At 45.3% G+C, this 14349-nt stretch overlaps 1 protein-coding gene across 1 annotated transcript in view; it reads right to left on the reverse strand.

The window, feature by feature from the left end:
- LOC142588664 (chorion peroxidase-like) overlaps positions 1–14349 on the reverse strand; it is a 72568-nt gene that overhangs the window by 18868 nt on the left and 39351 nt on the right. Inside the window, exons 6-8 of the mRNA XM_075700487.1 lie at positions 12023–12158; positions 7511–7720; positions 3151–3285 (exon numbers count right to left, since the gene is read on the reverse strand). Coding sequence (XP_075556602.1) covers positions 3151–3285; positions 7511–7720; positions 12023–12158 — 481 coding nt within the window. The remainder of the gene's footprint in view (positions 1–3150; positions 3286–7510; positions 7721–12022; positions 12159–14349) is intronic.

Consider the following 14349-nt stretch of genomic DNA (forward strand, 5'->3'; position numbering starts at 1 on the left):
GACGGCCAAGGTGACCCAAAGCATGTCCACTCCTGCATAAGAGAATGATTACCCAAGTTAATGAATCATTAGTGATCGTCATAAGGTGGATTAGGTAGGATTAAGGTCGATTAGAGTGTATTAAAGAAGATTCAGTGGGTTAGAGTGCATTAAGAACGATTAAGATGTATGAATAAAGATTAATGTGGGTGGAGGAGGATTAAGGCTGATTATGGTGGATTAAGGTGAAGGGTTGATGAAAGGGTATTAAGACCAATTAGGGTGGATTGGGGTGCATGAACAAGGACTAGGGTGGATTAAGGTGGATAAAGGGAGATTAATGTGGATTAAGGTGAATTAGCGTTGATAAAGGAGGATTAAGACCGATTATGATGGATTAGGGTCTATAAAAATGGATTAGGAACCACGGAGCTGGATTAGGTTTGATAGGTGTGTATTAGGGTGTATTGAGGTACATTGGGACTATTAAGCGGGATTAAGTTGAATTAACGTGCACGAATAAGGATTAAGGTGCATGAAGGAGAATTTAGGCGGATTATGATAGATTATGGTTGATAAAGGAGTTAGCCCACATAGGGTAGGCTAAGGTGCATTAAGGGCGATGTAGGTTGATTAGGTTGTATTAAGCTGGATTAAGGTGGATGAAGGAGCATTAAGGTGGATTAGGGTGGACTAAGGTGAAATGGGTTTATTGAGCAGTAGGACCGATTAGTCTACTATAATCCTCCTAATGCACATTAATCCACCGAACCCACATTCATCGACCTTAATCCTCCTTCATTCACTTTCATCCACCATAATTCACGAAAGTCTTCCTTAATGCACCCTAATCCACCTTAATCTACTTTAACCCTCCTTAATGCACCTTAATCCTCCTTAATCAACTCTAATGCTACCTCATTCACTTTATTCCAACCTAATCCACCATAATCGCCCTTAATTCACCTACAAAGATCACATTTCTCACATCAAAAAGAAAATAGCATACGGTATTCGCGTTCTAATTAAAACTCGTCCCTTCTTCACACATAACACATTAATCTCGCTATACAACTCATTCATTCACTCTCATATTAACTACGGCATACTATGCTGGGGTAACACTTATAACACCCATTTGGCATCTCTCCAGGTAATCCAGAATCAATCCATAAGAATAATCACAAGGAGTTCACGCTTTGCTATTGGAAAATCCCTTTTACATGAAAACAACATCCTAACCATTTCAGAACTCACCAAATATAATCTAGGAATTTTATTCTACAAATATATGACTAAGGAACTACCATCAATCTGCTTCTCACCTTGTGACCTAATAGGTCATAGTCACACTAGATTTGCACTCAATAATAATTTTCTTCTACCTAAAGTGCGAACTAACTATGGTAAACAGACTGCGGAATTTTCCGAAATATCGCTTTGGAATACTCTACCACCTATCATCAAAAATGCAAAAAATTTATACCAATTTAAAAGAGAACTAAAATCATTCATAATAAATACTTACTGGAACTCTCCTTGTTTTTTTTTCGTTTTGTTTTTTTAGTTTTTATTATTATTTTTTAATTTTATTCCGTTTTTTTTATACCGTCTTGCTGTTAACAAGTGTTCTTATTACTCATATGCTATAAACATGTTTTGATATTACTCTTCGCTCTCATCTGTACTACTGTTGCTTTAAACATTGTATAACATCATAAGTGTCTTTAGAAGGAGGTCCCGATACAGTCTTTGACTATGGGACCTCCTTATGTATACTACGCACATGCAATTATCTGTATTTTTACTAATAAATAAATAAATTATGAAATTATGAAATTAAATTAAATCCACCCGAATCCACATTCCTTTACCTTAGTCCACCCTAATCCACCCTAAACCCCCTTCATTCACTTTAATTCACCCTAGCCCACCCCATAATCCTCCTTAATGCAGCTTAATCCTTCTTAACCCAACTTTGTCCTTCTTCATGCAGTTTAATCTACCCTAATCCCCTGTAATCGTCGTTAATGCACCTCAATGCACCTTCATCCACCCTAATCCACCTTCATCGACCTTAATCCTACCTAGTTCTCCTTTATGCGCCTTAATCCACCTTCATTGACCCTAATGCACCTTCAACGACCTTAATCCACCTTAATCCTCCTTAATACACCCGAATAATTCTTAATCAAATCACTAATCAATCATTACTTTGCTAATCATGAATCGCCTCTTATACGCGGCTGCACATGCTTCAGTTCGCTTCCCGCCTTCCTTCGGTCACGTGATACTTTCTGTACCTCACAACGGGACCTTGCAACAGAGGTCTAAGGCTTTCGCTTAATAAGCCACACACAAAGGGATGTGTCACAAGCAATACCAGATGAGACGCACGAAGTAAAGCACCTGATCATGTGGCAGAAAAATTGTCTGGAGTATAGAACTCGCTTCAAAGCTCCCTTTACATCGGTATACCCCGTTAATACGGCTTTAAGAAAAAACCACCCTCCTCATAAACGTTGCCTCCAGCATTACCGATGCTGTTATTAGCATTTCTCAAAATTTTCAACCCCACTGGGGTGCGCAAGTGGCCCAAAATAACACGCCTCCATAGAATCCTGCGGCCCGCCCGCGGGAGCCCAGGAGGAAATGCGCGCCGTGCGGAGCCGGTGGGCAAGGAGAATCGAGGAGGAAAGCGCCGTGAGGAGGAGAGTGTCCCTACTTTCAAATTATTGAGGGGTTTTAGGAACACCAATGTTTGCGCGGTCAACGCTCGCGCCAGCATTTGGAGGAGGCGGAACGCTGCACCGGATTCGCTGCGACGTCGGTGGGGGAGGAGCGTGCCGGGTTGCCGCTCTTGTAGCGGAACGAGTTGCGCATCTCGTGTCTCTGCAGGCCTCCAGGAAACGTGCACGCGCGGCGGTTGCTCAAGCATTTCGACAACGGCGCCTCCGGCTCAATTATTCGAAAATTCTTTATCCGAATAAAAAAGATACGCGCTGCATTATAAGTGTGTCGGCAGAAGTTCTTAGTTGACCAGGCGTTATCGATACCGTAGTGGTACATAGAGGACGCCGTTCGCGCTCTCTGGACAAGCTTTCTGACTGTACATCTAATGAATACTCCGTCCACTTTTCTATAACTGTTCCCAATGGAAGAAGTAGTTACCTGTCAAACTGCGGCATCGGTTGCTTCAGGGATCCTCGAAGTACTTCGTCGTGAATGCCTGCACTATTGTTGTGTGGTACGAAATAGGCAGTTGAGAGATTAGCAGGTTCAAGCCACTCATCTTCTTTTCCTACCCTGCAAGAGCATAAGGTTTTGCGTTGTTTCCATGGCTTCATTGTCAGAAAACATACAAGTAGAGAATGTAGACGCCAAAGTAATAATATAATTAGATTATCAATATCTAATGCATATCCATATCACACAAGTCGTAACACTTTAGTGCGTGAGCTGTATATTTTGTTGAAAAAGTTAACTATATTTTTCTTTAGGTCAGATATGCCTGAACAAATGTGACCCTTAGAAACGCTTGGTTGCAATTTTATGAGCGAATGTTGTCCCGTATCATATATGATACAACACGCCGTTACCGGTATATGTTATGGCCATGTAGGAAGGTACTTAAATTACACTAATTGTGAAAAATAATACGAGTCATTTAGAATACTTGAGAAATTGGTTTAAAACATAGAGTGCATATATCGCAGTTATAGGTACTAAAGTTTATTTAAAATTTAAAAACGCTTCAATATCTACATGAAATACTTCAGAGACCTCAGCATTAGGTGAAATTTGGATCTTCATAATTTTTATGAGCTCGATGGAAGCCGATTGTAAACAATAGTCATTTTCTTACAATAATTATTTATTGGAGCTAACATTATTATATCTTAAACGTGACCGGTATCGCGCTAACTTCATTGTATTCAGTGCTAGAATTTCTTTAGTTTGTGAGCTCCTCCTAACCAATAATTGTTCTAAGAAAGAGAATAGAATATAGAAACAATGTATTTTGCCATCAATTATGTCCTTTCGCTATTCAACAAACACCCGCTGGCCTTGAACAAACAACCCGGAGCTACATGCTGTATAATATATAATACAGAAGTAAATGCTTGCTTCATAGAGCCATTATAATGCCCTGACTGCTCAAAACAACAGAGTACCATTCTAAGTAGATATCAAACACCTTGGTATTTCTTTTGCGCCAATCTTAAGAGCAACAATCGTGAGAATAACGTGTTTGTTTGCGAACTTCTTGCACTTGTCTCTCGAGTTGTAACCATGCATTTAAAAAAAAATACTAGAATGTCCTTGGAAAACCTTCCAGATTTTTAGTCCAAAAGCATGATACGAATATGAGGCGTGCCTTAATGGGGCAACTCCGAATTAATTTTGCCCTCGGTTCTTTACCGTGCGCCCAATGCCCCCGGGCGTTTTGCATTTCGCCGACATGGAAATGTGGCCGCCGCGGCTTGGATTCCATGCAGTGCCCTCAGGCGTAGCGGCTCAACCAATGGCAAAGCCGCTACACCACGACAGCGGGTCAGAAGTTGTGTGTTCTTCGGGCTACTGCCGCTATGTATTTCATTGTCAAAGATAGGGTACGGTCTGTGCAAATACGTACGATATTCTTTATTCTTATTTTGTTGTCCTAGAACAATCGGGCATATCATCTCGTGCACCACGTGGTAAATGTTTATTACCACAAGATCCGTCTATTCATTTCTTACCTGATCTTTGTTTTTGAAATTATTAACCCTCTCCTGCGGCGCTATTGGTGGTCGTTCCCCCGGTTGGTGTGTTTGTGTGTGCGTGTTTGTGTAAGAATGCGTTCGCCTTCGATTTTGTGCAGGCAGCTGAATATACATCATAAGCGAGCACGACAACTCTCAAATACATCTTTTTATCTGGCGGAAAATGACAGGTGGTGCATGCAGAGTCGACTGTTTTGCATGAACGGCCTCTCATTCGGAAATCGTCCGGCTCTGTCGCCAATGCGTACGCGCAGCACAGTATGTAATAGTGTACACCGCTTCCGGGGCAATGCCGTTCCCGCAGCGCCATCCAGAAGGCACAAAGTGTTCATTTCTGAAATTAATTATTTTTACTGGATAATAATGCTATACCACAACGTCGTGTCGGTGAAGAGTACAAAAGCTGTCAAAGGGGAGACCAAGCTCTTTATTGGGCGAACGTCAGCCCAGAAAAAAACAATTAGTGGTCACAGGACAAGAATAGCGGCGAGCACGATAGTCGAAATCTTATCTGAGGGACAGGTGTGTCGGCTATTTGTACATGACTCATCGTGCAGTCCACCCTTACCACTGGTCCTCGTGCACGTTGTAGAATGTATACACCACTATTTGCGTCGCGCACGTACACTGATTATAGTTAACACTGATTCGCCTTAGGACCGACGACTACGTTCGAGATATGTCGGATACATTGAAGGCGCATCCTGCGGCTAGCGATAACATTGCAAAAGTGTTTAGCAAGTGAAACACGGTCAGTGGAAAATGAACATAAACAGTTGGCGCGTGGGAGTATATACAAAAACACCCATTCATGTCGTTACGTTTTACTCAGCGCAGCCCCGGCAATTGTGGTTAGCATCTTCGACAACGACGACGCACTTCGCTTTCTTTTTTTTGCAAACATCATAGGAAAACGAAACGTTATTGGTAGGCTTCTTTCTGTCCTGCTAGAATAAGCTTCATTGCAGATGTGTTTGTCGCACTCACACCCCCCTCTGGGTCCCGCGAATCCTTACCTTCGCTAGAATTTCCAGAACGACATCGCCTCAAACTTGATGTAGGTGGCCGGATGCCAGCATTTTAAATATAAAGCTTATGTAGAAATTTTTTTTCCCAAGTCCATCAAACGCTGTGGTCGTTCAGTGTGTGGGAAGTATGCGCTGAGGCGCCAAAGGACTGTCGCCAAACTGAATGTTTTTGGCATTGTCATTACAAAAGCATTTTGCACCTATTTAATCCTTCTTAGTATAAACTTTAGGCCTCTGGGTGGGCTAAAATAAGGATAGACTTAGGGAGGTCCCGACAATTTCTTTGTTTTAGGCAAATAGTTTTTGTCAGGTGCGCAAATGTACCGGAAGAAAGTAATGAACGTTTGTTTTCTGAGACGCAGGGCGGATATTGGAAAAAAATAATTATTCGTTATATGTGGAGAAGAGAATTTGTGCGACTAGCATATATGTCATGTTTTAAGACCGATCACTGCAAAAATGAAAGCATTATACACTGCCAAATATTTTTAGGACAACATTAGGCTATTGTAACTGTGGGAACAAGGAAACGTAGATTATGCCTCCCACAGTTACGCTTTTATTTTTTTAAAATGCCAGGCTTTGCTTTCTGAGCAAGCGGCTCCCTCTAACCCCAAGATCAATAGTTTGTCAGGCCGTTATCTCTTGAACGACGAAGCTGAAACGTCTCCTGGCAGGTCTTTGTAGATATTCTCGCACAGTAACCTAGTAAACGCGCAGCTGCGTTACTAGCTATTTCGCAATAAGAATTCGAAAGCAAGACCATTGCCAAGTAGCTGCAGTTGGTGAATCTTGAGGGCGCGTAAAACATAATGTCAGCCAATTTTTAAAAAAGAATGTTGCACAATGACCTGGCAGAACTGATACATGTTTTCCTTTCAAAACATGTTGCACTATTTTATATTATGGGGCCAAATCTAGCCCATTTTTGGAACCGTCAATTGTCATGTCTATAATCTGTGCAGTTCTTGTTAATAAAATCTAAATTACATTCATACTGTTTTTCTGAGCTAGCTGGTTTTCAGGTTGTAAAGGAAAGTTTATCGGATTGTGTCTTTCTTGCCTACTCTGAGCCACGAAATGAGTTGAAGTTAGGTTCTCAGGCTTCTTGTATCGATATTTTTGCTACGGCAGGTCAAGGTAGCAAGCATGCGAGAGCGCACACAGGGATCAGCTTAAGGCTGGTGCGGGTAACCTACTTCTTGCCCTACTTTGCAACTACACTGGTTATCTGACTTGCTGCCCTTTTATATGATTGACGCACTAGCATCGTAGGAATCCGCGATGACGTCAATGCATAGAGGAGTAACTCAATTTTTATAATTGGTAGAAAAAGTCTACCCCACAATGAAAGCAGGACCATTTTTCTCACTTACGCTTTTGATTCATATAGAAGAAATAAAACTAACACAAAGTGCATAATTCGCGCTATTGAGTCGCAAAATCTTAGTCTAAACATGTGCCCGGTACACAGAACACAATCTCCTACACCCTAAAAGTTGTATCGGAAATGTCTATCAGCCTATTTTATTGTGTTAAAATACAAAAAAAGGTCTTAGTTATCCTAGCTTTCTAGATTCCTCAGAAACTGCTACTTGGTGGCGCATAGTACTCAAGGCGGCGTAGAGGTCACGCAATGAATGTCTCTCTCCCTAGAAGACTATGCGGCTGCACGAAATAACATTTTTCTGTTACCATTTAAGAGACTGATAGGAAAAGAGAGAGAGTTTACTTTACCTCCAGAAGTTCTCGTCTACTTGGGAGTGGCCGAATCGAAACGCGGCTGCCATGAACTCGTTCGTAATACCGGGGTCGACACTGTCGTTGTAGTCGGTGTAGTTGTTTTCTTTCGGGTTGAGTTGAAACTCACTCATCTTGCTCGTGCCCAGCATCAATGGAAGCCATTCCTTGAACACGATGTGTTGATAAATTCCTTCGCAGATCCTCCTGTATTGAGCGATCAATAAAACCGTGTAATTATTCCTGTTTTCTAGGAACCATCGGCGCGAGTTTACAGCCACACTAGAATAACATGAACCGTACAACGTGTATGCAGCATTAAGGTGCACTTGAAGCAGCGTTTGTGTAGCGTTTGTTCATTGTTAGATGAAGATTTGTTACATATATGCGGCTTGGTTATCAAGACAAAATTATAGTGACATTTCACGCAGCGGCCGCGGTTTACGTGCAAGCTTATGGGTGGTGTTCCCGAGTTTCTGAGCTATGCTGTCGTGCGCGACGCACCCGAACTGTCGCAAGCCGCCTAGGCCGTTCTTCAAGAGTCTCCTGGGCAAATCTAGCTCGTGTCTCTTTGCCCGCCTCGTCCATGTCGGGACCGGCCCTTCCCGACGATTTCGGGGTCGGTCGAGTCGAGCTCTGGCTGCCACCGCTTGCGTTGCTGCTCCGTTATTCTTGCCCGGTTCTCGGCCTCTCGATCCCCAGAGCAATCCAGCACATCTATAGCACCCACAGAGCCCGTATCAACTACCTGAGGAAGTGAGCCCTGGTGGCGGTGGCAACAATCTTATTTCATCAGCGGAAAGGATTTGGTTGACTTTAGTGGGCTTCCAGGGTGCGTGAGGTGGCCGTCCTATCAGTTCCTCTAGTGCCACCTGTTATGGTCGCGAGGCCCTGTCTGTCGGCGACTTCCAAAGCCCAGCTGACGGCCTGCAGTTGACCCGCCGGGTCCGAGCTGGGCACCGCATCTTCTCACTCTTCCTCGTTACAGAGTTGCCATCCTCTTTATGGTTCTGCATTGTTGCATTCGAACAAAATGTGCTTTAAATCTGCCTTTGTCACCACGTAGAGCTTATATTCGGGGGTGTAGACTCCTCGGTATACCTTGTAGTATATATAGTGATTGGGGAAGGTGTTTGTAGCTTCTGCCATGCCACTTGTTGAGGCTTATCAAGGATTTTGTCCGGCGCCTGAAGCGTCCTTCAGTGGTTTCTATAATATAATAATTTCGTGATAGCGGGTCAAGATCTCTCTGGTCGACCTCAGGACCGACTCGCCCTCTGGTTGTTTGACAAATCTTCGGGCTAAGGTGTGGGCCGCCTCATTCCCAGCATGCGACTGGTGGGCCGGAACCACGGTGCCGGAACCCATATGGTTCTAATGGGTCTGGCGCTGAAATTTTGTGGTTGTAGGATTTGTTTGGCGGGTGTGTGGACCCTCCCTTTTGCAAAGTTTCGAACGGATGTCTTAGAATCGCTAAAAATCGTATTGGCTTCAATTCTAATAAGGGCTACGGCAATGACGTCTTCCTCCACCGCGTATGCCTTTTTGTTGTGTACAGAGGCGGCGGGGATTGCTTTTAGGTCCGTGCCCACGCGACGCCTATCGAGAGTTGTCGTGATCACGGAAGTCTACAACGTGTGTATCGACTGTGTCCTTATGGTTTTAATATTTCCGTCGAAGGCTTTGGCTCTCGTCTTCCTCCTTTCTGAATGGTGTTCGGGGTGCATGTTTTTCGGTATTGGATCTATTCTCAGACGCTAATGTATGTCTGTAGGCATATTGCACGGCAACGGCCGTATGCATTCTTGCCTAAGATCCTACTAAAGTTTCTCTCTTCCCGCTCCTGTAGCACACAGTGCACCAAGCTGGCGTAAACCGGTTGCTTGGTAGAGAAACTTCTATTTAGCTGCAGCCGTGATCGCTTCTCTTCCATCAGAAATAGGACGCCATAGACGTTTGCACTTGGAGATTAGATTTATGTAATGAAGACATACATCGACAGCTATTTAAAGTGGGTCTGACGTATGAACTCGACATAGCCGATAGTGCATAACAGCGCTCGTACGTCAGGATCTTTAGGTTACAGAGGGGTGGGCGCCTTAACTCGGCAGAACCGAAAGTGCACATCCTCTTTCCTGCGTCCGGAAACACCGACAGATGTCGGGAGCAAGATTTTAATCCTTCGGTTGCTCCTCCCGAATCCCCTAACGGCAAATCAGGACACCCGAGTGACCTGATTGGGTACATTGGGCTGTCATTCACTGGTCGCTATTTCCCTCACTTTCTCCCTGTGTTCCTCGGAACATGCAGAGAGATAGAGGGAGAGAAAGGAAACGTCAAACAAGAAATAATCAAATAACGCCAAAACCGTCTTGCTCTGCGGCATGCATGGGAAAACCTCCCGTCGTTTTCACGAACACTTGCGGTAAAAGGAACATCTGTATTGCCTCGTCCTCGCGACTTCGTTAAATATCGCGAACTGCATGCCGCAAAGGGCATCCCTGTCGAAGCGCACCCACCGATGCGCAATGCCGTCTTGTGCGTGGTTCGTTTGCGGCGGGCCTATAAAACTGTCAGTACAGAGAAGGATTGCGTATCCGGTGCCAGCCCATCTTTCAAGAGACTGCGCATCGGGTTACAAGAACCCCCTGGCTTTGAAATTGCCTCTTTGTCCCCGAGGCCTGCACGTTGACGCCCTAATGACGCTTTGCCCGTGGTCCGTCCCAGACAGGGCGCGAGAGGGCAGCCGTTCACGCCTCCGTCCGCGCTTCTGGGCCAAGGAGCTCCCAGCGTCACCCACTTTCCTTCGTCTCCAGACCGCACGTGCGACATTTTACGATGTGCCGGGGTGGCGACGAGGATTCTGTGGCGCCGAAGAGCGCCTCCTCTCCCACTAACAAAGCCCTCCGCTGGTATCCCTCTGCGATGCCCGAAAACGGCGATCATCCACAATTCTGGCGCGAATTTACTTTTCAGCACTCAGGCCGTTCGTCAACATCCTTTACAATCCTCCGCCTACCCTTCTCCTCCGCGGCGCTCCGCCTCCTTCCTGCTCCAAGTCGCGGGCCCCTTCCTACCTTCCCTAGCATGTGCTCCTCCTCTCCGTCTCCAGGAGCCGTACTCCTCCAGCGCCCTCTTCCGTCTCCCAGCTCGGCGGCGTCTTACCTAGCCTGTCAAATTCGCAGACGCGGAATGTACGCTTGCTCATTAAAACAGCATAATAATACCTCACAAGTACTACAAAAGGGCGTTATAGGTAGTGCAACAAAGCACGGGTTTCTGTTTAATATCTGTCGCATGTTTATTATTATTGCTTCGCTATAGCTCCTCCAATTTTCCCTTGGGAGAACTCCCACTGTTCACTTGGGCAGGTAAAATTTCAGTTTAATAAATTGACATGCACTTAAAAATTTAGGGAGTAGCCTCGATGGTATGTAGGGGCCCGAAGGAGTATTATTTCACGTACCCGGCCTGGATTTTATATTTTTCAACAAGAGAACAGAAAACTGGGACGTAACTTTTTTGAAAAAGAAGGAACTTAGATTATTGTGTTTTAGGAGTGGAAATCACGATGTCACAATGAGGCACGTTGTAGCGGGTATGAGTTTTCTGCGTTGATGAGAACTCGGCAATTTCTTGTGCTCAAGAATCGGTGCATGGTTTCATAGATCACATTTGAACGGAGGATGAGGCCAAGTGCACAGTTAGCTGACCTTGGGGAGGAAGGTTTTTTCTTATGTGCGCTCATTCGCAGACATCACCCGCCATAGTTGCTGGGTGGATTGCAGGTTATGGTGCTTTTAGAATGGCGTCGCTTGTTTCATACACGACCACGGTGCTTGACTTCTGGTGAGCCGGAATGAAAGAGCGATACTTTTGTCCGTGTTGTGAAATTGCAGCGAAAATAGATTGCAAGTTCGCCGCTACAGTGTTCGTCATAGCCAATATGTTGCGGTTGGATTTTAAACTTATAACTCACTCACTCACTGACTCGCTCGCTCAGTCAGTCGGTCGGTCGGTCAATACATTGACTGATCGGTGAATCGATGGATCGTAACGTCCATGAATAAATACATAACGACGCTGATCCAAAGAAGGCAGGCAGGTGCGTTTTGGTGGCGGCGCACTTGTTACATACTTCGACGTATCCATTTTGAGTTGAGCTTGTAGATTATATACAATATAGCGTTAGGTTTGTAACTTTCACACACTGGTGGTACTTCGATATAAGGGACATCTTGCTGTCATCTACTGTGTTATAACAAGGTTTTGTTGGAGACAAGTCTCATACACTCTCTGCTTTGTCGCTTGTCATGTAACTGCATGCGTGTGAATACAATAAATAAAAAGCTACCAAGAGTATTTCATAATATGCCACGTCAAGGTGGTGAATTTAACAAAATTTTGTTTTCGACCGCAGTTTAATGGCAAAATTAAACAGAAGGGGACGAGGAATCCATGCGGCGCTGCACAACTGGAAAGAAATAACAAATAAATTACGTAGTTTACCTTGCGGTTTGGAAGATCGTCTCATCGTCCCAGTGAGGATTAATTTTAGAAAGGTTCCTCGCGATTCTGTTGTGCTGCCTCAGCCACAGTATTTGCATCGATAGTAAGCCGATGTGCTGGCCTGCTCGTAGGTCACCTGAAAAGAACACTCATGGCCACTTCAATAACCACCTAATGCCGTATAGAAGAAATGCTCTCAAATAGATTGTGCTTTGCAGCAGTAAGAGCAAAAGTGTGTAGGAGGAAGCAAAATGAATACGGAACTCACTGAGCTGTGCTACTTTCATGAGTGGGCCTCTATAGAACCTGTTTTCTGAAAACTGCTTGCAGACAACGTTACAGCCATGGTCTAAACTAGGCTATAAAAAGGTGAGGTTATCGGGCACGTCATCCCTCCTCACCGAATGACTGAAGCTAGGCATCACAGAGTTTTCTCTGGGATTTGGAGGGAGACAATACGGGAAAGCTACGACCGGTTGAACTATGGACTCCGAGAAAGAGGTGCAAAAATAAGGCTACGCTTTGTTTGGTACGAACTGCGAAATGCGCAACACGCCCTCCATGTCCGACATGCTTGTAATCTTACTGAATGACTCCAACGAACCGCTGCAAAAGCCATTTAGTAACATCATTCTGTTTTGCAGTTTCTGCTGTCAGTTGTTTTGGGGCATTGTAGTTTCTCAACGAAACTCCGTTCTTCATGCTCAATTGCTTAAATAAAACGAAAATCTAACACTCTTGGTGCTGCTTAGAAATACGTTCTGTGAAATTATTGACGAAAAAAAAGTTTTTGCCTTACGTTATAAAGTAAGACAGATTTGTTGTTGTAAATTTGCCTACATAAGTAAGATATGTTTAAGGCTCAAAACAAGAATATTAAGTAGCAGTAGGGGTTTGCTCCTACTAAGTTGTAGGACTTCATTACCCTCTCATATGCTCTAGCATACAAAGGAATGGGGAAAGGTTTCAGTTAATATTATTTTCTATTATTATGTGCCAAAGGCAACCTAAGGCGTAGGTGCATAAATTATTTGCAATTTCTTAATATCCATAGCTTCCACAGCTGCAGTGGTCAGAAAGAGCTTCTTAGAAGTTTACCTATGTCATTGCGAACCTGTTAAGGGTTATCTTTCCTCAGGATCGCGTCCACGTGTTAACACATACTATCATCATCGCGATTGCCTCCAGTATCGTCGTCTTGTTCCACAGTTGGCTCGTTGGCGCCCTTCGGCGTTACCACGCGATCGCGCTCGTGCCAGTGCTCCCGCGGTCGTCGTCATTGAATAATTAAGAAGCACAAAGACGTAACCAATTTTACAGCGAATATGTTAAGGGCTTGTTCCCCCAGGATCGTGACCGTGTGTAGACACAAAACTCCCCATACGTGGGCCGATCTCGAGCATAGTGCAATGCCGGACCGATCCGACCCGGAAGTTAAGCAGGCGTTAAGCACTCCCCATACATGGGCCGATCTCGAAAATAGTGCAATACCCGGCTGAGCCGCCGTGGAAGTGAAGAAGGCGTTAGATACTCCCCATACGTGGGCCAATTTCGAAAATAGTGCAATGCCCGGCTGATCCGCGGCGGAGGTTAAGCAGGCGTTAGACACTTCCCATACGTGGGCCGATCTCGAACATAGTACAATACCCGGCTGATCCGCGGCGGAGTGAAGCAGGCGTTAGGCAGTCCCCATACGTGGGCCGATCTCGAACATAGTGCAATACCCGTCTGATCCGCGGCGGAGTGAAGCAGGCGTTAGGCAGTCCCCATACGTGGGCCGATCTCGAACATAGTGCAATACCCGGCTGATCCGCGGCGGAGGTGAAGCAGCCGTTAGGCACTCCCCATACGTGGGCCAATCTCGGAAATAGTGCAATACCCGGCTGACCCGCGGTGGAAGTGGAGCAGGCGTTAGGCACTCCCCATACGTGGGCCAATCTCGAACATAATGCAATACCCTGCTGACCCGCGGCGGAGGTGAAGCAGGCGTTAGACACTCCCCATACGTGGGCCGATCTCGAAAATAGTGCAGTACCCGGCTGATCGGCGGCGGAGGTGAAGCAGGCGTTAGACACTCCCCATGCGTGGGCCGATCTCGAAAATAGTGCAGTACCCGGCTGATCGGCGGCGGAGGTGAAGCAGGCGTTAGACACTCCCCGTACGTGGGCCGATCTCGAAAATAGTGCAGTACCCGGCTGATCGGCGGCGGAGGTGAAGCAGGCGTTAGACACTCCCCATGCGTGGGCCGATCTGGAACATAGTGCAATACCCGGCTGATCCGTGGCTGAGGTGAACCAGGCGTTAAGCACTCCCCATACGGGGGCCGA

The sequence above is a fragment of the Dermacentor variabilis genome, chromosome 7 (assembly GCF_050947875.1).
Source record: "Dermacentor variabilis isolate Ectoservices chromosome 7, ASM5094787v1, whole genome shotgun sequence".
In the NCBI taxonomy this organism is placed as follows: Eukaryota; Metazoa; Arthropoda; class Arachnida; order Ixodida; family Ixodidae; genus Dermacentor; species Dermacentor variabilis.